The sequence below is a fragment of the Suillus paluster genome, assembly GCF_016628075.1.
Source record: "Suillus paluster strain FC165 chromosome Unknown EDB91scaffold_3, whole genome shotgun sequence".
Lineage (NCBI taxonomy): Eukaryota > Fungi > Basidiomycota > Agaricomycetes > Boletales > Suillaceae > Suillus > Suillus paluster.
The window spans coordinates 541,291-566,181 of NW_024537563.1; the positions used below are offsets into that span (position 1 = coordinate 541,291).

Here is a 24,891-nt window from a genome sequence, read left to right on the forward strand (position 1 = left end):
TTCTTGTCTGATTCATATATTATTGTAAAGCTGAGAAACAACAGGTAGAATCTAGCTCAGCATTGTTGTTTTTATATGTTTTCTGTATGTTTTTCTGTATGTTTTTACCATATGTCACAAATTAGCTTCGGTCCCCAAAAAATTGGTGTGACAGTCACACCAAATAGGTTCGATTCGTCGATGGCTGTGACCCGTGACGAACCTAGTGTCGTATCTCTACAGTATATCTCCGGCTCTACCTTAGGGTAGTCTAACTCTGTTCTGCTTCTACTCCAGACTTGTCCACAGTAGTCTTACTCTGTTCGTTCCTAGCCTTCCAGAGTTCCGCCAAACTCCCCCTGCGTCTGACCTCCGGACTTCCCCGGACTTCCCCTCTGCCTCTTGGAAATTAAGGGCATGTACTCGGGTAAGGGGCGCAGCGCACAAGCTGAAGCCGAAGCCCTTTGAGTTACCTTTCCCTTGAGCACAACCTTAACACATGCTGATTTTACCCAGCGCAAGATGCTCGATGGTACATGCCTTTCCGCAGCCACCCTTGAAGTAGGTAAGTAGAATACCATATCATTATTGTACTCTCACTGATACTCAAATAGAATGACTGTGTGCCCTTAATGTCATGGCACCAGACGAACTTGTTCGTCTGGTTGCCAATGCTCAGGCTGTTAATACCATGGTGGACAACAATGACAACAATGATAATGAAGTCGATGACGGACCAACTAATGTTGAAGCGCATGTGGAGTTGGCTAAAACACCTCATGGGTAATCTAGCACCTGTCACTGTCAAACCACACTAACACATGCTTTAGAACGTAATTGTGCTCACACTGTTGCTGTATTCGCACTTGAATTGTCGATCCCACATCTCCCAAATATTCTGCGATGCTTTCTCTTTGGTCAACTCAACCCCAACAATCCCCATGATCCCTCAGAGGTTCCCCTTGCTTGTTGTCCCCAGTTTGATAGCAAAATCAATGTTTTCAACTTGGCCTGTTCACAATTTTTTGTGCCGAGCAATCTCAGTGGTATCGGGGGCATGCACCGTGAGTATATTCGTGCGTGTCCGATATGGAGAAACAAGCGCCCTCAGTTTGATTGTGTCTTTGTCAACACGAATCCAGGTCTCAATGGTATGAGGGGTATGGATGTCGCATGAATACTGTCTTTTTTTTCATTCACTTACAAGGCTAAATTATACCCGTGTGCAGTCGTGTGGTGGTTTGATACCATGGGAGACTTGCCCAATGAAGACACCAGAATGTGGGTTGTACAGCCTGCTCATAATGCCAATAACACACCCCATACTTCCATCATTCATATTGATTCAATCTACCGCGCCTCACACCTTATTCCTGTATATGGTACTCGACTTGTTCCTCCACAACATCAGCACCACCAGACCTATGGTACTTTCCGCCATTTTTATGTTAACAAATATGCAGATCATCACTCCTTTGAAATCGCATTTTAGACTTTTTCTGCCTAGTATTTGCTTATGACACTTAAATTCAACTTTTTTGAACTTCGCACATGAACTTATTTGCATGCTCGAACCGCTTTCTCACAAGTAGAAAAAGCAATGTTTAAGTTGGCTCAAAAATCTTGTTGACGAAAATCAAGGGCGACTAAGTAAAATAAGGCTAAATAAGTAATCGGTGAAATTACTGATGTAAGCCAACCACACGCCGAAAGCATAGATTGACACAATAAGTCAAAAAAGTCATGTTTAAGACGAAATAAGAGACTGGACGTTTTCCTGATGCAGCTCGTCATGAAGGATGGATGTATGGTCATACGAAGGGGTCAACACGCCGCAGGTAGGGTGACGCATCACATGAAAGACGAGGGCTACGAGGAACTCGCATGATCTCGGTGCTGATGGTTCCAATTATAAGAATAAGAACGACAAAGCACCTTTAACTATTTGTAACCTAGTCTAATCGCCCACATTAATACATCTCAGTGACAGCTTTTAGTGGCTAAGATCGGCATGAAATGAACTCAATGACGTGCTTCATGCATGACTATCTGACATCTCCATGAACCAACTGCTACAATAAAATCATTGCGTCAAGTACGGCTAGACATCTTGATTTAGCAACTGCGAGGGACAGTAGAAAGGCTAGGCACTCACGCATTGTAGCAATTAGACCAGTGTCTCCCATGTGTCATGCGGCTCAAATCAAGCTCTACACTTCCTCGCGGAATCACCAATGAAGTCCAAGGATTATAAAATGGCTCTCGGGAAGCGGGAGGTACCCAGAAAAGAAGCCGATGATCAGGCCCATCCATCCATCCATCACCACCCAGCAAGAAAGGGGTTGAATTAGAATCATGATGAAAGGTGCCTTCGAGTAGCTCAGCAGGGTTGTGTAGTGCATGGTTCAAACTGGACGAGAAGCAAATGGAGTGATTGTTCCACATATTGGTTGATGTAATGGAGCTCTGCTGTGCGCGAGGCATGGTAAAACTTTTATCCAGGGGGAATAAGGAGGTCTCAGGGTACTCCTGCAATGGCTGCCCAGCAAGGGCATGCCACAGCTGGACAGTATGACCTTCCGAACCAGACAGGATGCGAGTGCCATCCGGCGAGAACGAGACTGACGAAACCGAAGAATGTGTGTCCCCGCAAGGGCTCACCCAATGGCTGCCTCGTGGCTGCATCCCACAGCCGGACAGTGTGATCAAAGAACCAGACAGGATGCGAGTGCCATCCGGCGAGAACGAGACTGACCAAACCGAATCTGTGTGTCCCCGCAAGGGCTCACCCAATGGCTGCCCCATGGCTGCATCCCACAGCCGGACAGTGTGATCTCCGAAACCAGACAGGATGCGAGTGCCATCCGGCGAGAAAGAGACTGACAAAACCAAATCTGTGTGTCCCCGCAAGGGCTCACCCAATGGCTGCCCCGTGGCTGCATCCCACAGCCGGACAGTGTGATCCGAAGAACCAGACAGGATGCGAGTGCCATCCGGCGAGAACGAGACTGAACAAACCGAATCTGTGTGTCCCCGCAAGGGCTCGCCCAATGGCTGCCCCGTGGCTGCATCCCACAGCCGGACAGTGTGATCCGAAGAACCAGACAGGATGCGAGTGCCATCCGGCGAGAACGAGACTGACCAAACCGAATATGTGTGTCCCCGCAAGGGCTCGCCCAATGGCTGCCCCGTGGCTGCATCCCACAGCCGGACAGTGTGATCTCCAGAACCAGACAGGATGCGAGTGCCATCCGGCGAGAACGAGACTGACGAAACCGAAGAATGTGTGTCCCCGCAAGGGCTCGCCCAATGGCTGCCCCGTGGCTGCATCCCACAGCCGGACAGTGTGATCCGAAGAACCAGACAGGATGCGAGTGCCATCCGGCGAGAACGAGACTGACGAAACCGAATATGTGTGTCCCCGCAAGGGCTCGCCCAATGGCTGCCCCGTGGCTGCATCCCACAGCCGGACAGTGTGATCCGAAGAACCAGACAGGATGCGAGTGCCATCCGGCGAGAACGAGACTGACCAAACCGAATCTGTGTGTCCCCGCAAGGGCTCGCCCAATGGCTGCCCCGTGGCTGCATCCCACAGCCGGACAGTGTGATCTTCCGAACCAGACAGGATGCGAGTGCCATCCGGCGAGAACGAGACTGACAAAACCGAATCTGTGTGTCCCCGCAAGGGCTCGCCCAATGGCTGCCCCGTGGCTGCATCCCACAGCCGGACAGTGTGATCCTTAGAACCAGACAGGATGCGAGTGCCATCCGGCGAGAACGAGACTGACGAAACCGAATATGTGTGTCCCCGCAAGGGCTCGCCCAATGGCTGCCCCGTGGCTGCATCCCACAGCCGGACAGTGTGATCACAAGAACCAGACAGGATGCGAGTGCCATCCGGCGAGAACGAGACTGACCAAACCGAATCTGTGTGTCCCCGCAAGGGCTCGCCCAATGGCTGCCCCGTGGCTGCATCCCACAGCCGGACAGTGTGATCTCCAAGAACCAGACAGGATGCGAGTGCCATCCGGCGAGAACGAGACTGACAAACCGAATCTGTGTGTCCCGCAAGGGCTCGCCCAATGGCTGCCCCGTGGCTGCATCCCACAGCCGGACAGTGTGATCCCAAGAACCAGACAGGATGCGAGTGCCATCCGGCGAGAACGAGACTGACGAAACCGAATCTGTGTGTCCCCGCAAGGGCTCGCCCAATGGCTGCCCCGTGGCTGCATCCCACAGCCGGACAGTGTGATCTTCCGAACCAGACAGGATGCGAGTGCCATCCGGCGAGAACGAGACTGACGAAACCGAATATGTGTGTCCCCGCAAGGGCTCACCCAATGGCTGCCCCGTGGCTGCATCCCACAGCCGGACAGTGTGATCCAAAGAACCAGACAGGATGCGAGTGCCATCCGGCGAGAACGAGACTGACGAAACCGAAGAAGTGTGTCCCCGCAAGGGCTCGCCCAATGGCTGCCCCGTGGCTGCATCCCACAGCCGGACAGTGTGATCCAAAGAACCAGACAGGATGCGAGTGCCATCCGGCGAGAACGAGACTGACAAAACCGAAGAAGCGTGCCCACTGATTATGGTCTGAACAGCCGTCCAGTTCAAATCACGTCCAGATATTAGACGAAGATTATTTGGAAACCTTGCCGTAAATTTAGTCGCCATGGTGGAGTAGATTGGTGAGAATGGCAGCGCTGATATATACAGATGCGGCGTGCTGTGCAAAATCATGCCGCCAAAGACTTGAATGAATCTCTGCACGTCAATTGCAGCGGACAAGACATCTTCGTATCCAGAGTGGCCCTGTGGTTGTGCGTAAGCGCTTCATCTTACACCGCCCATTAACCATGTGCTTACCGGCAGCCACTGGGCAATCAGCGCACGCGCGGCAGCTGCGCAGCTCAGTGTGTTTAGAAGGGCGAGTATTTCGATCCAGAACAGCAGTCGCTCGTGGTTGAAGAATAATTTTATTTCCTTTGCAAGCTCCGTGTCGAAATCCGTGGCTTGTACGTGTGTGGCCCAAAGTCGACAGGAATAGGACAGATGTGGGGGGATGCATGATTGGACTCGTTGAAGCAGCCCAGTGTCTTCGCGATTGGGGAGGTATGAAGACTTTAAATCACATATATTGAAGCGAAGGTCATGTTCCATCACTCCGAGCGACGCAAAAGCAAGGTCGCGTTGCGCGTTCGCAACGTCGACGAAAAATTCTCCGCTGGATGATTTGTCTGTGAGGAATTCGTGGAAGGATGCGTGAAGGGGTCGGATTGGAGCACGTGAATTTGTGGTGCCGCTGAGGAGGGATCCCAGATGTTTGACCATGACCTCCACTTCATAGCGCTCCCTTGGGTCTGGAAAATGGATCCGCATGGCCTTGAGGGCATCTAAGGGGAGGGGTTCGGCTGAGCCAAGTATTTGTCCCATCACAGAACGGAATTCCGCTAGAGCTTTCTGGTACTCGACGTCGCTATATTTGTGCTTTGGTATGGTTTCTGCCAAAATAAACCGATATATATCATACAACTTGTCTTCCCACTTCCCAGGATCGCGGTTCATGACAGCATTGAGGCGAGAGATTGGGTTTACGCCAGGAAGATCCTCCTTGATGTATTCGCAGATGATACGGGTCCACTCGAAAAGTCCGTTGGCTCTCGCAGCGAGGTTGGTAAACTCTTTGTCCCCAAAACCCGACAATCCGTTCAGCTGTTCAGATACGTAAGTGCGGATGTCGCGTTCCGTGAGTTGTGGTGGAATATTGTCCATGGACAACCGTAGAATATGCTTAGCACCGTCAAACGCTTTCTCGATATCGTGAAGCGGGCGAGAGGTGACGAGAATCCGAAAGTTCGGTGGGAGTTCGGTGATTTCGGGAAGACCCTGCTGCTTAAGTTTACCGGCAAGTATGCGCAGAAGGTTGGTCCGTGTCTCGGGCCCGCCGCTCTCGTCCAGCCCCTCGATGATAATCAAGGCAGGTCCCACACTTGCCCCGGAGAGCTTCCCTAGTGGTCGCATGAGAAGCTTCCCCCACTGCTGGAAGATATCCTTCGTATTCTTGAGCGAAGTGGTGTTTTTGACTGCATTCGCCAATGCTCGCTTCATCTTCGGATCACGATCAGCTAAGGTCGCGAGCGATGGTCGAGAAAACTTTTTCATGGAGCTGCTCAATTTCTCGACCCCTCTCGAAGCAGAAACATGAACCAAGCCCTCCCATGTCGTTGAACCACTTGGCAATCGTGTGGGCGATGGCTGATTTGCCCGTGCCTGCAGGACCAGACAGCCACAGCACACGTTGAGCATCATCTCCACCGTTGATCCAGTCAGTGACCTCGGAGAGAATGTCCGTGCGCGTCCCCGGAAGGCATTGTTTCGTGGTATCTAGTCCCACGCCTGCTGCGTGAGTCATGCCGCTGAGATCCGGTGTTTCGCCTGAAGGAGTATGAGTGAATGTAAAGTCTGAAGCACGTCCCAATCCTTACCCGTACATTGGACGAATATGTCTGGGTCCCATGGAGCTTTTTCCCGAAAGTGTTGCATAAGCTCATCCAAAGCGTCGCTGTACTGTGCAATCATATCATCCGTTTCCGAGATGACATTTTTTCCGAGTCTCTTCCCTTTGATAATGATATAACATTCACAACGTGCGAAGTGCAGTAGCTCAACTACTCACAATATATCTTGGTCTCCGAGTAGTCCCTGATGAAACGCGCGCACTCTTGAATCTGCTGAATGATGCATCCGACGATGCTGTGCATGGATGAGATCTGGCCAAGAGTGTCGTCTTGGATCATGAAGCAGTAAACTTCGTCCAATTTCTTGAGAAGACGATGTATCGATTGGTCGGGCTCTGCTTGAGCAAGAATAATCTACACATGATCGATTACCGCCGACCAGGAGATGAAATGCGCGAAACCACACAAACCTTGGACGCAGCAGACAGCACGCCCAGCGCCATCTTTGCGTATGGATGGATCTATGCAACCTGGTTAGTTCGCTTCCAATAAAGGAGGATGGCCCATACCTCTGCGAGTTTCCCAATTGCGGCGTCAAAAGTCAGGAGGTGTGTGGTCTGGAAATCATCTGCAACATCGAGATTCGCTTGGGCAATTGGGCCGGGAGATGCCACAGATGCCACATGCTTACCGAGCATATCTATGTGTTCTAAAGCCTCTTGGGCATCCCGAAGTTCAGCATCAACAAATTGGTGAACGACGTTCTCGACAACAGGGACATGGTGGCGGGGCCGCTTGGGGGGTTTCTGCACAATATATGAGACATATGAAAACTCAGCATTCACGTCTACGCACTGAAATTTCTTCAGTGAACTCGTTCGTAACTTTCCGTTTTCTCTGGACAAAGAACGCATGAGAGGCAGGCATGAATTTCATCTAATGAGGTCACATACCGAGCTCTCACCAGCGCTCGCTTCGCCGGATCTGCAAGCTTCTGGAGGAGCATCTGGCCTATAGTCTCCGTTCATCACGAGTCGTGGATGATATGTATTAGTGAGGTGTACAAGACTGAAGGTTGTGCGAGGAGGGGTTGGACCTGGCAGAGCTAAATACCCTTGACCTGCACAGGCTACAGCATGGCCAACACGGCCCGCTGACCTGAGGCGCTAATCAGATATCATTCGGCGCATTCCGCACTTACCCATGTTTCCCTAGGGGAAATATTGAACGGCATTCTTACATTTGTGTAAAGGTGTGCCTCTATAGGCCTCCTCTCTGCCTTCTTGCTTCTGTCTATCTCTTGCTCGTTTCGACCGTGTTGCCATCCATTAGCATCCAGAACCTTGAAGCCCTATCAGTACTTACAGCCTCCCATCCGATCGTCTCACGCAACCTCCAGTCACACAAGGTTCCTTCGTCGGCTGTTTCACTATGGTGCGTCTTTCTTTCCTCCTTGTCCCTCATCATTTTATCATCGCGCCGTCTTTTCGTTCATCCTTTGCTCACGCTGAGTCACAGGCCTTGCAGCATCGTTTTCGTACGGTGCTGCTTCCGCAGGTGCGTCTCATGTTGGCCCATCGTAGTTTTCCCTTTCTTTCTCGCACCTATCCCTTCTTCCTCGTACTCAAGCTGTGTCCTCTATGAACGATCTTACTAAGTCGCATCGCAGCTATCCCTAGTAAACTTCGAGTACACAAAGGAATCCATGGACGGCTGACTGTACCTCCTTCAATCCGCTGCATCCGAGGACCGTCCTGGATGCGCCTAATGGAGTCAGAACCTTGGTTGTTTCACTGGAGAGGAGAATGAAGTACGCTCATCCCCCATCACTATCCCGCGCACATATTCACGGAACACGTTTACAGGTCATGCTCGATGCGCACGTCGACTCGATGGTCCTCCTGCCCTTCAAGCCCACAATCACGCAGCCTTTTGCGTTTGAACCTGGGACACCATGGGCGGACAATACAGCTGGAATACGCGATACCATACCCGTGATACTCAAGCATATGTTGACGCCCCCGCCAAGGGAAACGTATAGTCAGAATTGGCGAGTCGTGAGATATATTTTTGCCTCCCTCTTAAGCAGGAATAAGGGCGAGTTTGTCGCCATTTTTTTCCCTTATTTCTTTGCTCATGGTTTTGCGTACCTTCTGCATAGTCTTTGCTCATGATTCATTCTGTAGGGGGCTTTTTTTCTCGCTTCGAGATCGCGTGCTGTGGTTGACACTGACTTTAAGCACCTGTGGGACCAAGTCACTAATTCGTACAAGTTCCGTCGAGGTCGCCCGGGTGTATGTCTTGTTCGATGTATTATATCTAGAGTCCGAGGCTCGAAAGTCCAAACCCGTTGCTGGTGAAACTGGCGCTGATGAATCCAAGGAGTATGGGGCTTATACAGCACAAATATGGGAATGGACCCGTGTAAAGGCGTTGAGTGCGCGAGTGGTTTTCTTCGCATCCCCGAGTCCTATGTCTGCTCGAGCAACGTAAGAATGACAAGGCTGTGTATATATTCTGTCCGCTGCGGCGTGCGTATATTCGCCGCCTTTCCATTTCCGCGAGATTCGGACCTTCGATATATGGAACACGAATCCGAGGACTTCCATAGAAAAATGACTATTCAGATTAATACAATACAGCGTGATGACAGCAAGTGGACAGCGGGGTATAGGTATAAGAGATATAGTCTAACCGCTGACTGCAGCCAAGTAGCTCTGTAAGGAGTGCATCAATTAGAGTTACAAGTCTCAGAATGTAAATGGAAAATGTATGAACAGACAGAAAACCACAGGCAAAGGCACCGGGCGCTTTAGTACTGATCGCCCGGATGCTCACCTCTCTATCCTCCAATACGCCAAGGCAACAGCGATCCAAAAGCTCGTATCAACTCCCAATATACATTCCTCCGCTCTGTCAATCTCGAGGAGACCCGTCACTGACGCCGTCGCAAGTACGGGCGTGCGGTCATGGAAGGTCAACAAAGGCGTCGGGGTCGTCCGAATAATCTGGGACAATCTATGTCCTGCGCCAGGTGGTTGGGAACTCCGGCTGGTTGAGTAGCGTAAGCGTGAATGACGTCGAATGCGAAGGCCTACTGTTTTTAAACATCGACAGTGTACGTGTCTGATCGCCTGACTGAGGTCCCGGGATGTGCGGTGTGAAGGGCGGTGCGAACAAGAATTGTGATATTTTTGTTGCCTGAGGACGAGGGGCACGCTTCTGTGCTGCAATTGGTGACTGGGGTATTTCTTGCAATAGCGCGCTGAAACTTTGTGGTGTGGAAGGGGTGATCATGATGGGGGCGGCGGACGGTGTTGGTGGATACGAGTGCACTGTTGACATGCTGTCCATGGACATCTTTGAAATTCTTAGTTTGAATATCGCAGTAGGGGGCACGTTCGTACGACATGAGAGGGACAGCGCAGCATCTGTATAGCTAGGAGAGGAGGGAAAACGGGGAGGAGGGAGATGGAGACGCCTGGAGGAAATGACGGTGGACAGATGCGTATGTACTACCCACACTTGAGCAAGTTGTGAATGGTCCAGCAAATTGTGGATGTTTGATTGTGCTTCGGAGGAGGATATGAATTAGTGAGAACGCACAACGACATGCCCAATTGTAATATTATCCTTCCCTTACGTAAAATCCTTTCCTTATAAATTCAGGTGAGTAGGCAAGAGGAAGTTGCAGGGCCGGGGTGTTTACAGCTAATAGACCAGAATCCATTTTTGTTCATTCACCGCTTTGAACAAACAAAAGGGTCCCGCCTGAAAGATGTTCAGCGCCGAAGAAAAGGGACACCGTATGAAACCTCTGTACTCTTAGATTTAGAGGTGCGTGTCCAGTTCCCTACTCCCTGCCAGTCCCCTTCTTGCTTCTGTCCTAATTTCACCTGTGCTTCCATCTTTAGCATCCAGAACAAATTCTATCAGCACCCATAGCCTCTCCTCTGATTATCTCACGCAACCTTGGACTTGAAAAGGAAATATTTTCAGGCGCACATTTGCATACAGGTGCCATTCATATCAGTCAGTGTTATTTTTTGACCCAAGATACCGTTCTAGCAAACTGAACTGACTTTGGTCTGGGCTCAAATAATCGAGCACGAGGCAACCGTGACACTGCTAAAGGTAACAGGTTTAGTGCTTCCGATTTGAATAAAAGTGATTCAGAATGAGTGGTCCCAAGTCCCTACTAGACAGACCTATAGAAGGAGTCCAAGGACAGTACTGGTCGTTTCAAGCTCCTATTATTACAGATCCAGGATTATGGTCGCAAAGCATGATCAGCACGCTGTGAAATATCGCTTGCTTCAACACAAACAGCTGATGCCATCAACATGGTGTGCAGGGACAAGTCACTTGGCGCATTCACGAGGCATGACGAGAATACTCCATGGAGTGGATCTCGTCCGAGCGCCCACCTGGGAGATCACAACTTACACAGCCCAAAAGGTACAGTAACTTCTTGCCTTACAACAACCTTGCGCCCGAACTCACGCTTGTAGGACGTGGGCCCTGCAGACTCCGGACAGGAGGTATGATTCGGAAATCGTTTCCGAAGCGAACAACTGATATCGCGATTATCACCTTACGTGGTGACCATAGAGATGTTTGCTTAAACTTAAATCAAACTTCAAGAATCAAGAGTCTAGACTTGTGGCTTGCCACTTGTATACTACTACTTACAACGTTTCGAACGGAAGCACATCGGAATTGGCGTGTAAGTAAACTTAGCTTGACCAATTGGTTGCATCGCGCCAAGCCCATCTTCCCCGGCAACGTTTGCAAGCCGTTACATACCAGCGTCTAAATACATGATCCATGCCCTTTATAACGAGGTACTCCATTACAGCATGCTTAAGTTCGCTTTCCCTCGACACGTTCTTTCTCAGCCACTGTAATCCATGGCAGCTCGAAGAGTTACCCATACTCAAACAAGCTCCAACATTACAGGCAGCCCAGACATTCTCCAGGAAGCTAATGGGCACCACACACTGAATCCAGTCTCACCCTCATTCGACGGTTCAGTTGATCCTGATATCGAAGCAGGCAAGCCTCGATTTAAGACATCCTGGGACCGTTTCCTTGGACGAGGCAGGAAGAATGTCGGCGTGATACAGAGCATCAAAAAGATATACGGATGCTCCTGTGCGTTTGCGCTACTTTTGCAAATACGTCTGAATGTTCATAATTTTCACAGGGCTCAATCTGCTCCTCCTGCTGACACCAGTAGCATGGTGGTCACATTTCTACGGACGTCTCAATGATAACGCTGTCTTTGCACGTACGTTTTCTGCCGAACAATTCACGAGCAGTGCTCATCTTCTGGCGTAGTCTGTTTTTTGTCCATCATTCCGCACGAGTGCTTGTTCGACTATTGCGGTGAACAAATGGCTCTGTATTGTGGCACAGATTTTGGCGACTTAATCACGATCACTTTGAACAAGTAGGGCTAATCCTCTTCCATTCATTTTGTATTTACAGCCTTGATGATTGTAGTACCGTTGAGGTCACCCTCGCTATCATGCTGCTGCTCAAGTGCCAGTAAGTTACCCGTTGGCTAATCATTACCGTGATTCAAGTGTACCTGTCAGGCTTAAGTTGCTGCAATCGACCATTACTGGTACACTCCTAAATCATTAGTTGTATTTCCCAGTATTGACAAACCATACCATTCTTGCAGGCGTGATCCTGTTGCACCTGCTCCTTGTTCCTGGGGCCGCTTTTCTGACAGGCGGTGCTCAAATATGGGAACAGGATCTGCATCCTGCCCACACCCAACTCAATCATACCTTGCTTACTATTGGGTATGTTATTTTTCATCGTCAATGCATGAAGTTATGAACGACCGCTTCTTGCATGCACAGGGTGTTGGCCCTGTTATTGCCGGCTTCATTCTACGCAGCCATAAGCGGTTCTTCTACCACGATATCAACCGACGGCGAGCTGGGGAACCTCGGTGTCAGCACTCAGACCGATTTCTTGACCATGAGCAGAGGGCTCGCGGTGCTGTTGCTGCTTATGTAGGCCCCGTTACTTATCTTGCATATGAGCTGTGGCAAACTTTACTGTCAGATACATATGTTCGCGTATTTTCTACCACAACCCCCCTGGTGCTGGCAAGACCATGATGAACCATCCCATGACACCCGCCCAGCTCAGGTTACAGGAGGAAAGACTACAGCGCGAGGAGCCTCAGGTTAATCAATGGGTTTGTATCTGTTTCCTGGTTGCCAACATTGGGGTCATGGCTGTGACCTCCGAGTGGGTAAGTGTCATCGAATGACTAGGTCTATATTTAATAACTTTCAGTAGTTGGTGGACAGCATCGATCCCGTGAGGAATATATCCGGCATAACGACAGAATGGTTCGGCTTGGTCCTCTTGCCCTTCGTCTCCTTCTCAGCAGATGGTGCTGTTGCAGCAGGCTACTTTCTCCAGAAGGCCCTTCGCCGAGTATGGTCTAGGTCCAAGGATCTTGAACCTCCCAATACTCTGGCCAAAGCTGAAGCCATTGACCTGAGCATTCAGTTTGTCTTGCTCTGGATGCCGTTCCTGACTCTGCTTGGCTGGTGGACCAACAAGCCTTTTAGCTTGCTCTTTGGTGCGCTATTGACGAGGATGGTGGTATTGACCCCCAAAGCTGAAGAGCCTTTCAGATTTCTTTGAAGTCGCACTGCTTCTTGGTGCCTGCTTCCTTGTCAATTTCGTGACTGCCGACAGTAAAACAAACTGGGCAGAGGGATTCATTTTGTTGTCATTTTACGCCATGATTGTGAGTTTTTCCCCTCACCCGAAGTGACGGGGTTTAATTCAGTCGACCTGCGTCTAGGTGCTTTGTACTTGGTACTACACGGGAGAGTCTGACGTGAGCAGTTTATTGCTTTGTCCGGGACAGACTTCAGAAGCGAGTGGTTGAAATCAACGTTTCAAACTTGCACATTGTTCCTTCCTCACTACCATGTCCGATGCAAATCACGTTGCACAATTGCTTCTTTTCAAAACACGATGTGCGATCTGTGGCTTATGACTGAGTAGCTTCTACTGCTGTCTGCACAATATGTATCTACGATTCTCGCGTAAATGAACAAGCGCTCAAGGATCATGAATGAGGGTTGTTAAGATGGTTACCAGACACTTGCCTACCCAAAGATTCCACCGCGCGTTGAATGATTGCAGTCACATCGCTCCGCACCAAGTCCATCTGTCGTGTCCTCTTCGTCAAATCACATCCAGGCGCAGACCGGTCTCCAGCGCGCACAACTGCGCGACCAGCCCAGCCACCCAGACAAAGCTTATCACCGAGCTCAGACTCCGCACCACCTTCTGCGACACGGGGCGCACGATAGTGCGACACAGTCGAACCCTGACGCAACCCATTCAATGCGACCGTTATTTCCTCAACTGGTATTGGATCGCCAAACGTCACACCAAGTTTGATACCTAGTTTTGGCAAGTACTTGTAAGGAAATGAGCGGTGCTCGGGCATCAATTTGTCGAATCCTGCCATCATGTTAGAGAAGATACAGCACTGGTGTTCTAGGCACCATACCGGTGAGCCACATCGGTATGATGAGAGGGGGAACAGCGGTTTCCATCAGGATTCGTCCCCTTGGGGTTTTGAGTATGATGGTTGTTTGTCAAAAGGGTGAAAAGAGCGACTTACACTCCCCATTTGAAGCGCGGCAAGCGAGTAACTCCATTTGTCTGCGGATAGTCGGGTGGTTGGTTGACCCTTCCCTCTCCAAAAAGATGCACCTAAATTTTGTTAATGCGGATACAGAAGTGAGGCTAACGTGCACCAACCCAATGCCCTTCATTAAGTTGCTTGATGGCGGTATCTACGGAAGGTTGGAAGATTCCATTTCCACGAAACGTCTCTAACACTTGACCCTTGCGAAAGAAAGCGGAGAACACACTTCCTGGCCGAAGCTTACATTTAGTTGCCCACGCTCCTGACTATCTCCGTGCAACATACGGGTTAGTAAACATGATATCTGATGCACCAAGCGACCACCGTATTGTGTTGGAGTTCAAGTAGAGTTCCGTCGGGAGTGTTCCCCATGTGAGAGGGTCATCTAATCTGTGGCCAAGCTCAAGTTTCAGCATGAATGCTGATGTTAGAAGCATAGAAGACAGACGTAGAGATGTGATTCGCAACTAAATGGTGTGTAAGTAGATGCTTGTCCACAATGAATTACGAGACCCGCCTGTCACCAGACCCTGCCCATGTCGCCGCCGGTCATCATTCCGTATAGCATCCAGAAGTATGTGGAGATTGCTAACGGTGATGGAGCAAAGACCTGAGTTGAGAAATGCTTTGCAAAGGAGCCCCGTCGCTGTGATTGTGGCCGTCGACAGCAGCTGGGCCATTGGGGTGATATGCATGTCGTATGCTGTGAACAAGTACTTGTCTAAAAAAAAAGCTGATGCATAATGCCGGCATACTACGAAACACGTCTCTAGACTGCTGACTAAGCGCAGTGTTCTTGAGACATCTTTCAATATTGATGGAAGTGTTTTGGTTGTTATCCCCCACCCGCCTACTATTATTTCCCCTCCCCCCACGTTCTCTTGCACGACGTGGGACGCTCGCGCAGCTCTTGCTGGTGCTTGGCGCCGCTGTTCAGCCTTCCATTAAATAAAGGTCCATATCATGTTTTCCATGTTTCTCGTCACCTTCCTCTCCGCTGTTATCCTGCTATGTCTATTTTCACCTGCAGTCAGAAGGTCTATCATGGCTGGTGATGACATCCTCGACGCCCACGAGTCAGGTTTAGCCCTCGTCGCGTCTCGTGAGTCTTGCTCTTGAACTGCTGCCTTGGCTACCTTTTAAAACCGGTCCTAGGCAATCCATTCAGGGAATCAGGCCCTCCAGTGTGCATGGCCAAACTTATCATGCTGAGGCATAAAGTGAGAAACTCACAGGACTTTCGCGTTCTGCCAACTTAGTTCGTTTCTTTAAAAAAAAAACAGATTCAGACGGGTACACGCAAACGTAGATCCCCGACACCCACACGCCAGTCACGAAATCTTGGACTCATTCAACCCACTCGCCCGCGCGCTTCTTGGGTTCGCTTTGGAAGAAACTTTGGACATCAATCCCACTAAATTACCAGCATCTTCAATTATTTGACGTTTATTTGGGCGTAGAGCCTTTTCCGCCCGTTATTTATATCTCGGTGATACCCATCTTATCGCTTCTAGATATCTGCCTTTTCATATTTTCTGGGTGTACATCCTCTCTTTGCACTACCATCATGACTTTTGCTTTGTGGACATACATGTTCCTTGTTTGCATTGTTACTTTGCAGCGATGTTACAGGTCATTTATAGGTGGAAAATAAATGTACAGAATAGACAATGGTGTTTAACGTGTTGGACCGAACTCCGAATCAAGATACTCGCAACACATACTACGCAAATCGACTACTCCTATCAGACACACCAGAGAGCATACTTCGCCCCTTCTCCAGCTTGCGTGGAACAGGTGCGCTTGAGACAGAATTACTTCCAGCGGCCGCCTGAGCCGTTCTCAGAGAACCGCCACCTATCTTGACTTTGGCCTTGGCGTGTCCTGTAATGGCCGCACCAACAGCAGAACGACCAGTCCCCTGGTTTCCACCACCTTGACCTCTTGCCCATGAACGCAATTTTGTTTTCTCTTGGTCGTTCTCCAGGATCCGGTTTGGGCGCTATCAAGGGAGACTGTCAGACCACAATAAACTCCATCAAGCGTAGAACAGACCTCCAGACCAAAGTCTGTGTGGGACTGTGCGGGTCGTTTGGCAGGTGGCTTGCTAGAGTGCTCTGCCATTACTTTGACGGGAACGTTGCCGTCATTCTCCTCGTCCGCCCTGTCGATCCATGATGTGTCCTCTGGATCTAGGGTTTCGAAACTCTACGGAAGATCAGTGATGCCAAAGGTAGGAGAGGCACGGTGCGGCTCACCTCTTTTTTCTTGGCCGCTTCCCTTAGCTCGGCGTTTAGATCTTCTATCAATACCACTTTCCTCGTCTCCTCATCTTCATCTTCGCTAGCCATTCGCGTGTCTGTTTGCAAATGGACGAACTCAAGGTCGTCATCCATCAGCTCGTTCTGATATGCGTCGTAAAATGCTTTTGTTGCTTCGTTTCGACCTATGGAGGGAGAAGTTTGCTTCGACAATGGAGTTATGGTGATTGGGCTACTCACCTAGGTCCTCAAGGGTATCACCATCAACCTTGCGCTTCTTGTTCATACTCCGTCGTATTCGCCTGTTATTCTCGTCTTCGTCCTCGTCGTCGCTATCCTCGTCGAAGCCGATCCCTCGGTCGCGACGCTTCATTCTAAGTTTGCCCTCGACGGCATCGTGGTGAAGTTTCTCCAATTTCTTGTCATCTTCCTCTTCGTGCTCCCTATACAATACAATTCAGCTGATTGTCTCAATAATCTGTGTGGAATGCGTACCTGAACTTCTCCTGGACCAAGTCAGCCCTCTCTGTATCGACATCCATGACCGCATCATCAACAAGACCCTCCACAATCTTCTCGTCATCATCATCCTCTGCCTCCTCCTCATCTTTCTTGATAGGCCCGAACCCAATTAATTCGTCCTCATCTGATTCAACAGCCTCCGTAGCAATGAACTCGGACTTCTCCAGTTTTCGTTTGGGTGCATTGGATTTCGGATGCCCTCCCAAGACTTCAAACGCGTTTCTCTTGGGCAGCTGAGAGATAGTCAGAGGGGGGAGAAGGGAATCATCGTCTTGCAAAAGAGTTTTTCCGTCCAATGGCGACGTACTGCGCCGTCTCAGTCGGCGAAGAGGTCGTACGTCCGAAGACTCTTGCGTTGCCATGAAGGACAATGTTCGGAGAGGAGCACGCTCACTTGATAACGGAGTCATATCACCTAGTAATACTTGAGACGCCAGAAATTGTGGACTCTGGAAAGAATTCGGGCGGTATTGTTCAACATTAGGCCCCCAAGTCTGAGTTAAGAACCTGGGAGGATGAATGAATTTTCGAGGAATGAATTAGACATCACTTTGATGTACTCACCCATTGTCGCCGACATACTTAGGAGGGCTTTTGCCCTGCTTCTGATGGCCGTTTGCGATCTCCATAACATACTCCTGCTCTTTTTCAAAAATGCCATCGGCCTTCCTGCGAAGGGTACTGCTGACTTCCAGTGCAGGCTCTAGTCCGACATCAAGTGACAAAGAGAGCTCATTGCAGTCTCCTATAAGAGTAGGATCCTTGCAGCTGAACCCCTCATCCTAAAATAATCCCACACGTCATTCTCCTGAATTGAACTGCAACGAACAAGAATCCGAACCTTGTCATCTGAGAACAGCTGCGAAAAACCACTGCCATTTGCGAGAGGATCCAGTGGCACGAAGGGTGCAGGACTCCGCTTGGTGAGGGTTTCAGAAAAGGAAGGTAGTAGTGTGCGGGGTTCGAAACCCTTAACCATGTTCTCGTCGTTCTCAATGTCGGAAAACGATGATCCTAGACCAAGCTGCAGCGTCGGCGGTGAATCGAGGCTCATGCGGGAGTTTGATGCTCCAGGTGGGAGTGTCGGATGCTTGGACGTAGACCGGAGGAGTCTGGTGGTAAATGGGGACTTTGAGCTCGGGGAAGACGAGAACGAGTCATCTTCTCGAGCAATCTCTTTCAACGGCAAACGTAGATTCTGCTCAGGGGACCCGGGGGCACCATCGAAACACAACGATGGCGAGGGCGATGATATCCTGTGAACACCATCCTCGATGTCAAGAAGAGAACCCGGTCTACTACCTAAGGGAGGTCTCGCGACTGAATGAGAGTGTCGAACAACAGCCTTGTTCTCTTTGTCTTCGCTCCTGTCGTACATCAACGTCTGACTGTTCTCTTTGTCATTCTCGTCCTCTGTTTGGTCTGACTCTGAGTTGCGTGTCACTATGGCGTTCGAGGCCAATTCCAAGTCTAGCATCGAGGAGTCTGGCACGAGAATTCTGGGAGCATCATCCTCCTCGTCGGAGGCCACCATTAGGGGTCGACGAATACCGCGTCTACGCACTTGGAGTTCCTCATCTTCAGCGTCCGTGTGTTGACTTGCACCATCATTGGCATTCAAACCTGTCGCTTGGTTCTCCTGATCGCTGTCGCCCTCGCAATCAGTATCTGTGGGCTCTGGACTGGCTGAGCCTCGTTCCTCGGGAGCGTAATCTGTGTCATCCTCATCCGTGTCGTCTGCCTCCATATCGCCAATAGTAGAGTCGTCGCGCTCTGCTGCATCAAGGCCTTTCTGCACATAGGTACGAAGCCTGTCTTTGCATGACGTCTTCTCCCCAGCTTCTACTGCCTCCTCTAATACCCTGCCTCCTCTTTGTTTCCACTCTTCTTCTCGCTGCTGGATAGTCTGAAGCTTCCTAGCCTCAGCTCGCTGCATGAGCGCTCTGTTCAATTGCTGTGTGGTCAGCGGGGCCTTGTCCTTGCCCCGTACCTTCCGATCGAATGAAGACATCGCGGATTCCTTGAGGCATTCGGACAAGTTGGCTTGTGCAAAAGGTTTCGCACGGGAGCCAGATGGTCCTGGTAAAGATTTCCGACCCAAAGCAAGCTGTCTGGCCTTGCCCTTCGAAGGAGTGATATGTTGCAACTTGTCAGCTTTACGTTTCGCTGCCTCTTCCTGGGCCGTCACATGCATATTGTTGTCGACAATCTCTAGATCATCATCGCTGTCGTTGGCCATAAACCGTCTAGCTGCGTCTTGGAGAGCTCGCTGCTTTAACTCCGCAAGAGCACGCTTGTCATCAGCTTCTTTGCGTTTGGCTTGGTCTTGCCTCAGTAGGTCGCTGAAAATCGGCATTTCTCCATCGCTGTCGGATGCCGCTGACTGTGGTTGGGACATTGAACGCCCCGGAAGGTTTCTGGGTGGAGTCCGGGCACGGGGAGGCACAATAGCAGAGGACCCGAGTAAACGCGAAGGTGCGCCGAATGAAGAAGTGCCTTGCTCGACTTTGTCCGGTGCACCAGCAACGGGTGGTACTGGAGGCGAGGAAAAATTGGATATCGGATCTGAGGGGGGCTCAGGCTGCTTGACCTCCGTACGCAAATCTTCATCCCTTGGCCGACGTCAGCAGCGTTTTCTCGAAGAGAAGCTTGACGTGACCCACTTTATGCGCTCAAAAAACCAAGTCATGGTGTGCTTCGGTTGTTCAGTACGCGCCACCTCGACATTCTTGCTCGCAATGATACGCGAACTCTCCAAAACAGTTTCACGGAGGTCCTTCTTAGTCGGAGCCTGTCCGTGGTATGTGAGAAACGGAATATGTGCAGCAAAGGCCAAACTACCTTGGTTTTGGGGCGCACAGATTCGTCCTTCCGCCTGGCTTTATTACCCTTCTTTGAAGTGGCCCTTATAGAAGCTGATTCACTCTCGAAGCGAAGCGGAGGCACATCTCGAGCAATAGCCTTCCCTTTTCCTTTGTTAGCCTTGTGCTTCATTGAAGGCATCTCGAATTCTGATGTAGAAGGTGTGGGAGGCGAGCGTAGTAGAGGGGTATTAATCGGATTGCGAATAGGCGACGCCGAGGAGGAATCTTCGCGCTCAGAATCAGAGTCGATACAATTCCTGGGGCGTCTGACCTTGCGAGAGATTATCGGAGAATCTTCAAGAGACTCATCCACTGTAGAGGCAGGCGGATCGTTTGTAGGGGGTAGCAGTGCATCAAAGGGCCCATCGGAATTTTGTGGTGCTGGAGGAGGCGTGATATCTATCTGAGTGATTTGATTCTCCTCAAAGGGGTGAGACTGAAAGGGCTTCTGTGGTGGCGACGATGACGATGGCTCAGTAACTCGAGGCCGTGCAAGTGGCTCCTTGTCATTATCGAAGGCTTCATCTAGCGCTTTTAATTGTGCTCTCCAGCCAAACTGATGTTTAGGACTGGCATCGTCCATGTCATCATCATTTGCATACGTCGTTGAAGAGGATTGTGAGCCCTGCAGCGCATCGGGCGCCAATTCATGGGTGGACTCGCTTTCCTTGCCGCCTAAGGACTCCGATTCTACACGAGGAGAGCTGCGGTCAGTGAGGGTTACAGAAGAGTCGCGTATTTCAGGCTGGGGGTCCCTACGCCTTCCGTACGTGACCACGGCGCGTTTTATAGGCTTGACGGGGGATGACTTTGGAGAAGGTTGGTCTACGTCCATGGCGGACATGTTAACCGTCTGCAGTCAACGAGCGTGTTGGCTGATGCCGGCTTATAAGGGTATTTGGTGCTGTAATCTGAGAACGTCTTCAACACCGTGGCATGCGTGACATGACATTCTGTGACAAGCGCGTTTTTGGTAATTCATCAACGGACGCGTCCACGTCGCGTGCCTCATCACAACCTCATCTGGATGCAGGACTAAATCGATTCTGAAAGAGCTCCAGTCGTAGCATTGCATTTCATTCGTTCCCTTGCCCTGCCCCCCCATTACGTGTGTAGATAATGACTAAGAATGGATAATTGAAGAGCGTGTGGAGTTATTTTGGATGAATTGAACTAAAAGATATATACTAAGTGTATGCGAAGGATACCACCAGAAAGAATTTGCTGCCTGTGTCAAAGAGAAGGCGGGCTTACACTAGTGCTTGAGTAAGATCTATTAAGATAGGTACTTTGTGTGCTTCTCACCGACCTCGGGGCACCCATACCCGAGGTGATTAAACCGACTGAGCACATTTATCCCTTGCAGGTGAGTACTATCGTGTATGCGAATCAGAACTAGATCACAGCGCCGGTAAGGAATAAAACTAACCTCGTCTTCGACGTAGTCTCGCGTGGTATCAATCTTAATCGAAATGTCGTTTGGCATCCCCTGATCGCACATGAGCAAAGTGCTGTGCGAATTCACTGAACTCACCCTTCGCAATGGGCCGATGGGACTATCGGCAGATTTCTGAACTCCCCGTAGCGAGAGCCCCATATGCTCGTCCTGAGATTCACGGCGGAGACCCTTGCGTGCATTCAGGGTTGCCAACAGGCAGTTGCAGTAAACTGAAAATGATCTCGTTCGACTCGCGAACAACATAATTTGGCCAGAGTGTACTTACGACGACCCAGGCAGAAATAGAATGCCATGTAAATGTAGGAATTAGGCCACATTGTAATCTGTCCACGTCTGGGTCAGGAGCCCAATACTGAGTCATTTGTGATTTGTTACATACAGAAATGAGGGACATGACTGCGCAAATGCTGGTGAGGAGACCGGTGTTGATGGTAAACAGAATCAGCTTATTGATCATGGTGTCGGACCTCCGGAAACCAGTACGAGCCCGTTGGAGGAGTACACAGAGGAAGCCAGCGATGAGGACATCTCCGGCAGCTGCTACAGCGTTCACACACATTGATAATGGCTTGAGCTGGGGAACTTCTACGAAGGTCGTCAACCTGACACTGAAGAGCGGGTGCATTAGCCAGACTACTTGATGACTTTCGACATGACTTACGCTTTTGCAACATATACTTTTGAGGTCACATTAGTAGACGGATGTTTGAGAAGCGAAAACGTATACTCACCGACAATAATGACAAATTCAGCAATGACAAGGGACAGCACTGTCGCGGTTGCAATTATGCTCTTGTTGCTTACTGCCTGAAAATAAGTAATCGTTCACTGGCGGACTGGCGGAGATCACACATACGTCTGTAGACGCGCGCGGTTAAGAAGCTGGAAGGACGATCAGTACGGATTATTCTATTCTAAAATGTCACACACAAACCTTTGAACCAGAAGCCCAGTGAAGCCATTGAACAAAACCTCAACCTGTTATGTAAATAAACGTTTAGATGAGAGCTGTGCGCTAATCACATGCAACCCACAGACAGACTCCACACAAGTTTTCCGAGGTTAGCAGGGATGTCGAAGTCAGTGATGAGGTACGTATACACTACCGTCTGACATTCAGTTCGCCGATAGACACGGCTTGTACCCCGCACTCACCGGTGTGTGTAATCAGAGCTTGATGGACTGTGTCTGACAAAAGTATAGCGCCGACCTAGGTGGAAAAAAGTTAGTGAAGCGGCACATATCGACCATCCTTGGTGGACATACTAAAAGCTTCATATACCATGGATCCGAAGAATACCTGCTAAAGTAGTACCATGTCTGCACGAAAGTGACTTTGTGCGATCGTGAGTCTTAGCACAAAAAGAACAGCACGAGAACATACCTCCATAAAGCCTGCAATGTACAAGTTCCAATCTACAACATATCGTTGATTCAACAATGAGCACTTACGTGGCAGAGATCACAACCCCGATCAAGAACGCCCCAAAACTGCGCAAGGTATGCTGAGTGATGTATATGAATGAGGATTCGAAAGTGTACGCACGTATCATCCACAGCACCCATGGAAGAGATTAGTATGTGCCAGTGAATCTGAATGAACGAAAATGTGGGTGCGAGTATTAAAGCCACCAAAATAAATGCCGATCTCCGGGCTATCAGCCGATATGATGCCATGCCACATCCGTTCTCAGTGGCGATATGTACCGGTAACCAGTGAGACCCAGGCTGACTCGCCGCTGAGCACGGATTATGGATTAGGGTGCATCACCTGGCTGTCCATATTGGATTCAGTGCGTTTGCACCACAATTGCAATTGCACTAACCTTACTGTATCTCTTTGCATCCTTATGACGGAGTAGAGGTCGCAGTGGAGGCAAGAGGCACGTATCAAATGCCGCGGCGCCTCCTACACCCTTATGGCATTCGGTGACCTAAATAAAACAGAACACGAGGCAGTCGTAGGGCAACATACTAATTAATAGACCGTAGGCCTGATGACTTTGGTGGACGCATTGGAGGATTCAGAAGCCATTCAGGTGATCAGGCATTGATAGTATTGACCGGGATGAGAGGCATTGAACATGGACCGAGTGATAGTCATTAGAGTATTGACCGAGGAGATAGCTGGTGATAGACACCGAATATCGACGATTGACTGGCGTGGTAGGTGTTGTCCATGATCGTCCGCGGGATTGACTTTAGTACCAAGTGCTACTACGTACTTAGCCGTCACGACTGCTACTAGTTGAGTCCCACGGTGATCACCAGGAGGACCTCTCCAGTCACCAATGAGAGCTGCAACTGTGACACGCTTATGTAAGTACAGATCGCTTCGTCCAAACTCCCAAAACGCTCCCGGCTAACTTCTCTTTCGGAAAAGTCAAACGCCAGCTCGTCGATTCGCGCGCTCCTAGCTACCTCTGTTCAAATTTGTCGATATGTATCCAGTCACACTGCCATCTTACAAGTACTTACACAGCGAGGAAACCGACATTTTACCACCTTTTGCCGCCAGTGAAATTACATTCGAAAGGTAATCTAGAGTGCTCTGAAACGCTCTAGGCTAGGTCTGGAATGCTCTAGCCAGGTCTAGATCTGCTTTTGATTGAAATCTTGCAAGAGGCAAAATGTTGAACGTTGAAACCCCCTATGTGTTACTCTTCAATAATTTCTCACAAATCTACTTCAAAAGTTTATCGAATCTTCTTTTGTTTCTTACGTACGTGTTCTCATGTCGCGTTGCATCTGACCGCAAGTACAGCCTGCACCGCCTCTCTAGGACACTCATACTCTCCCCGTCGCCCGAGCATCCGTACGTGCGCACTCCTTATGCATACTCTGCCCTTGTGCAGCTGTATGCGAAATTCTGGTAGTTGGACACTGGAACAGATTCCAGTATGGGAGACACCTCGTCTTGGGTCGGTTCTAAAAGGCACGATCTTCATTCATCTATGGTCTGTCCAGGGGCCAGGGGAGACTTAGTTAATAGGTCAGTTTGGTAACTTCGGTTGCGCGAATTTCGAATTTGCCCACCATATATTTGTCGAGTGTCGCCGTTTCGCGGAACGCGTAACAGGTTGTCGTAGGAAATGCTTAGTGCTACGTTTGTACTTCGTCGTGAAGCAAAAACCAGTGTGCACTCACTGTAATATAGTAGACTTAGACCTGCATACCACTTGCCGAGCGCCTGTTCGCCGACGATATACTTCCGTCTGGCCTTTACTAAAGCGACATCCTGTTACTACCTTGAAACCGTCCCCAAGCTTCAATCAGTCCGGTACTTGAAACCAAAATCGCGCACGTATGGCATCTGCAGTGTACCACCTCACTGGGCGTATCTGGGGTGCTTATAGTCGGTCAGTCAGCAAGCTTTCAAAATGAGGCACGAATTCAATCTGCCTAATCACTTACACTACCGTAGTTAGCTAATCAACGTTCAAAGTCAAGCAAGGTTTGCGCCGAGGCCCCGAGTATTTAATATTCAATGTCTGTCACTAGTATCAGGGCTGCTAGGGTTAGAGTTGGGGCTTTTGAATTGTCAGGGCTGTAACGTTGGGTTTATAATCAGTTAGAGTCAGGGATTGGGTTATGATTTTGTCTCTTTCTACACCTGCATTGAATTGCATTCAGTCTGGCTCGTGCTCAC

The 24,891-nt window shown here is 49.8% G+C and overlaps 6 protein-coding genes across 6 annotated transcripts; 2 read left to right on the plus strand and 4 right to left on the minus strand.

Annotated features, from left to right (window-relative positions):
• Positions 1–8,663: 8,663 nt before the first annotated feature.
• On the minus strand, positions 8,664–10,126 carry EDB91DRAFT_1343096 (uncharacterized protein). The gene is made up of 4 exons (XM_041325770.1): positions 9,845–10,126; positions 9,536–9,797; positions 9,287–9,462; positions 8,664–9,156 (listed from the first exon to the last, which is right to left on the minus strand). Exons 1-4 carry the CDS (start codon positions 9,866–9,868, stop codon positions 9,061–9,063), a joined length of 558 nt encoding a protein of 185 aa, XP_041183037.1. The 5' UTR covers positions 9,869–10,126; the 3' UTR covers positions 8,664–9,060.
• Positions 10,127–11,166: 1,040 nt separating this feature from the next.
• EDB91DRAFT_413212 (uncharacterized protein) lies at positions 11,167–13,454 on the plus strand. Its single transcript, XM_041327183.1, has 11 exons — positions 11,167–11,591; positions 11,644–11,727; positions 11,778–11,889; positions 11,943–11,987; positions 12,038–12,066; positions 12,127–12,250; positions 12,311–12,466; positions 12,519–12,711; positions 12,759–13,047; positions 13,103–13,218; positions 13,276–13,454. The coding sequence occupies exons 1-11, from the start codon at positions 11,348–11,350 to the stop codon at positions 13,360–13,362; spliced, it is 1,479 nt and encodes a 492-aa protein (XP_041183038.1). The 5' UTR covers positions 11,167–11,347; the 3' UTR covers positions 13,363–13,454.
• Positions 13,455–13,545: 91 nt separating this feature from the next.
• EDB91DRAFT_1234121 (acyltransferase-domain-containing protein) lies at positions 13,546–14,816 on the minus strand (the record flags this gene model as incomplete). The annotated part of the gene is made up of 8 exons (XM_041321174.1): positions 13,546–13,657; positions 13,688–13,946; positions 13,996–14,054; positions 14,110–14,201; positions 14,250–14,361; positions 14,422–14,526; positions 14,585–14,603; positions 14,654–14,816. The coding sequence occupies 8 exons, from the start codon at positions 14,814–14,816 to the stop codon at positions 13,546–13,548; spliced, it is 921 nt and encodes a 306-aa protein (XP_041183039.1).
• A 115-nt stretch (positions 14,817–14,931) lies between these two features.
• Positions 14,932–15,806, plus strand: EDB91DRAFT_1194406 (uncharacterized protein). Its single transcript, XM_041320568.1, has 3 exons — positions 14,932–15,238; positions 15,292–15,356; positions 15,420–15,806. The coding sequence occupies exons 1-3, from the start codon at positions 15,100–15,102 to the stop codon at positions 15,552–15,554; spliced, it is 339 nt and encodes a 112-aa protein (XP_041183040.1). The 5' UTR covers positions 14,932–15,099; the 3' UTR covers positions 15,555–15,806.
• Positions 15,807–20,728, minus strand: EDB91DRAFT_1099483 (MRC1-like domain-containing protein). The gene is made up of 9 exons (XM_041317131.1): positions 19,761–20,728; positions 19,583–19,710; positions 17,761–19,531; positions 17,484–17,701; positions 16,893–17,426; positions 16,638–16,840; positions 16,395–16,582; positions 16,192–16,344; positions 15,807–16,138 (listed from the first exon to the last, which is right to left on the minus strand). The coding sequence occupies exons 1-9, from the start codon at positions 20,625–20,627 to the stop codon at positions 15,860–15,862; spliced, it is 4,341 nt and encodes a 1,446-aa protein (XP_041183041.1). The 5' UTR covers positions 20,628–20,728; the 3' UTR covers positions 15,807–15,859.
• A 389-nt stretch (positions 20,729–21,117) lies between these two features.
• On the minus strand, positions 21,118–22,808 carry EDB91DRAFT_1242682 (uncharacterized protein; the record flags this gene model as incomplete). The annotated part of the gene is made up of 15 exons (XM_041322218.1): positions 21,118–21,156; positions 21,213–21,272; positions 21,318–21,451; positions 21,508–21,565; positions 21,622–21,850; positions 21,904–21,919; positions 21,974–22,045; positions 22,099–22,124; positions 22,177–22,220; positions 22,277–22,344; positions 22,398–22,452; positions 22,509–22,576; positions 22,627–22,637; positions 22,695–22,733; positions 22,789–22,808. 15 exons carry the CDS (start codon positions 22,806–22,808, stop codon positions 21,118–21,120), a joined length of 939 nt encoding a protein of 312 aa, XP_041183042.1.
• Positions 22,809–24,891: the final 2,083 nt, after the last annotated feature.

Coding starts and splice junctions, on each gene's coding strand:
- EDB91DRAFT_1343096 (XM_041325770.1), bottom strand. CDS start 9,868: ATGCTGCGCTGTCCCTCTCATGTC. Junction 9,463..9,535: donor ACTGTCGATGTTTAAAAACA/GTAGGCCTTCGC, acceptor CACCTGGCGCAG/GACATAGATTGTCCCAGATT. Junction 9,157..9,286: donor CTGTTGCCTTGGCGTATTGG/AGGATAGAGAGG, acceptor TGCACTCCTTAC/AGAGCTACTTGGCTGCAGTC.
- EDB91DRAFT_1099483 (XM_041317131.1), bottom strand. CDS start 20,627: ATGTCCGCCATGGACGTAGACCAACCTTCTCCAAAGTCATCCCCCGTC. Junction 17,702..17,760: donor AGCTGTTCTCAGATGACAAG/GTTCGGATTCTT, acceptor GGATTATTTTAG/GATGAGGGGTTCAGCTGCAA. Junction 16,583..16,637: donor TGATACCCTTGAGGACCTAG/GTGAGTAGCCCA, acceptor CTCCCTCCATAG/GTCGAAACGAAGCAACAAAA.
- EDB91DRAFT_413212 (XM_041327183.1), top strand. CDS start 11,348: ATGGCAGCTCGAAGAGTTACCCATACTCAAACAAGCTCCAACATTACA. Junction 12,067..12,126: donor GCTGCAATCGACCATTACTG/GTACACTCCTAA, acceptor CCATTCTTGCAG/GCGTGATCCTGTTGCACCTG. Junction 13,219..13,275: donor TGTCATTTTACGCCATGATT/GTGAGTTTTTCC, acceptor ACCTGCGTCTAG/GTGCTTTGTACTTGGTACTA.
- EDB91DRAFT_1194406 (XM_041320568.1), top strand. CDS start 15,100: ATGTTTTCCATGTTTCTCGTCACCTTCCTCTCCGCTGTTATCCTGCTA. Junction 15,239..15,291: donor TTTAGCCCTCGTCGCGTCTC/GTGAGTCTTGCT, acceptor AACCGGTCCTAG/GCAATCCATTCAGGGAATCA. Junction 15,357..15,419: donor TTATCATGCTGAGGCATAAA/GTGAGAAACTCA, acceptor AAAAAAAAACAG/ATTCAGACGGGTACACGCAA.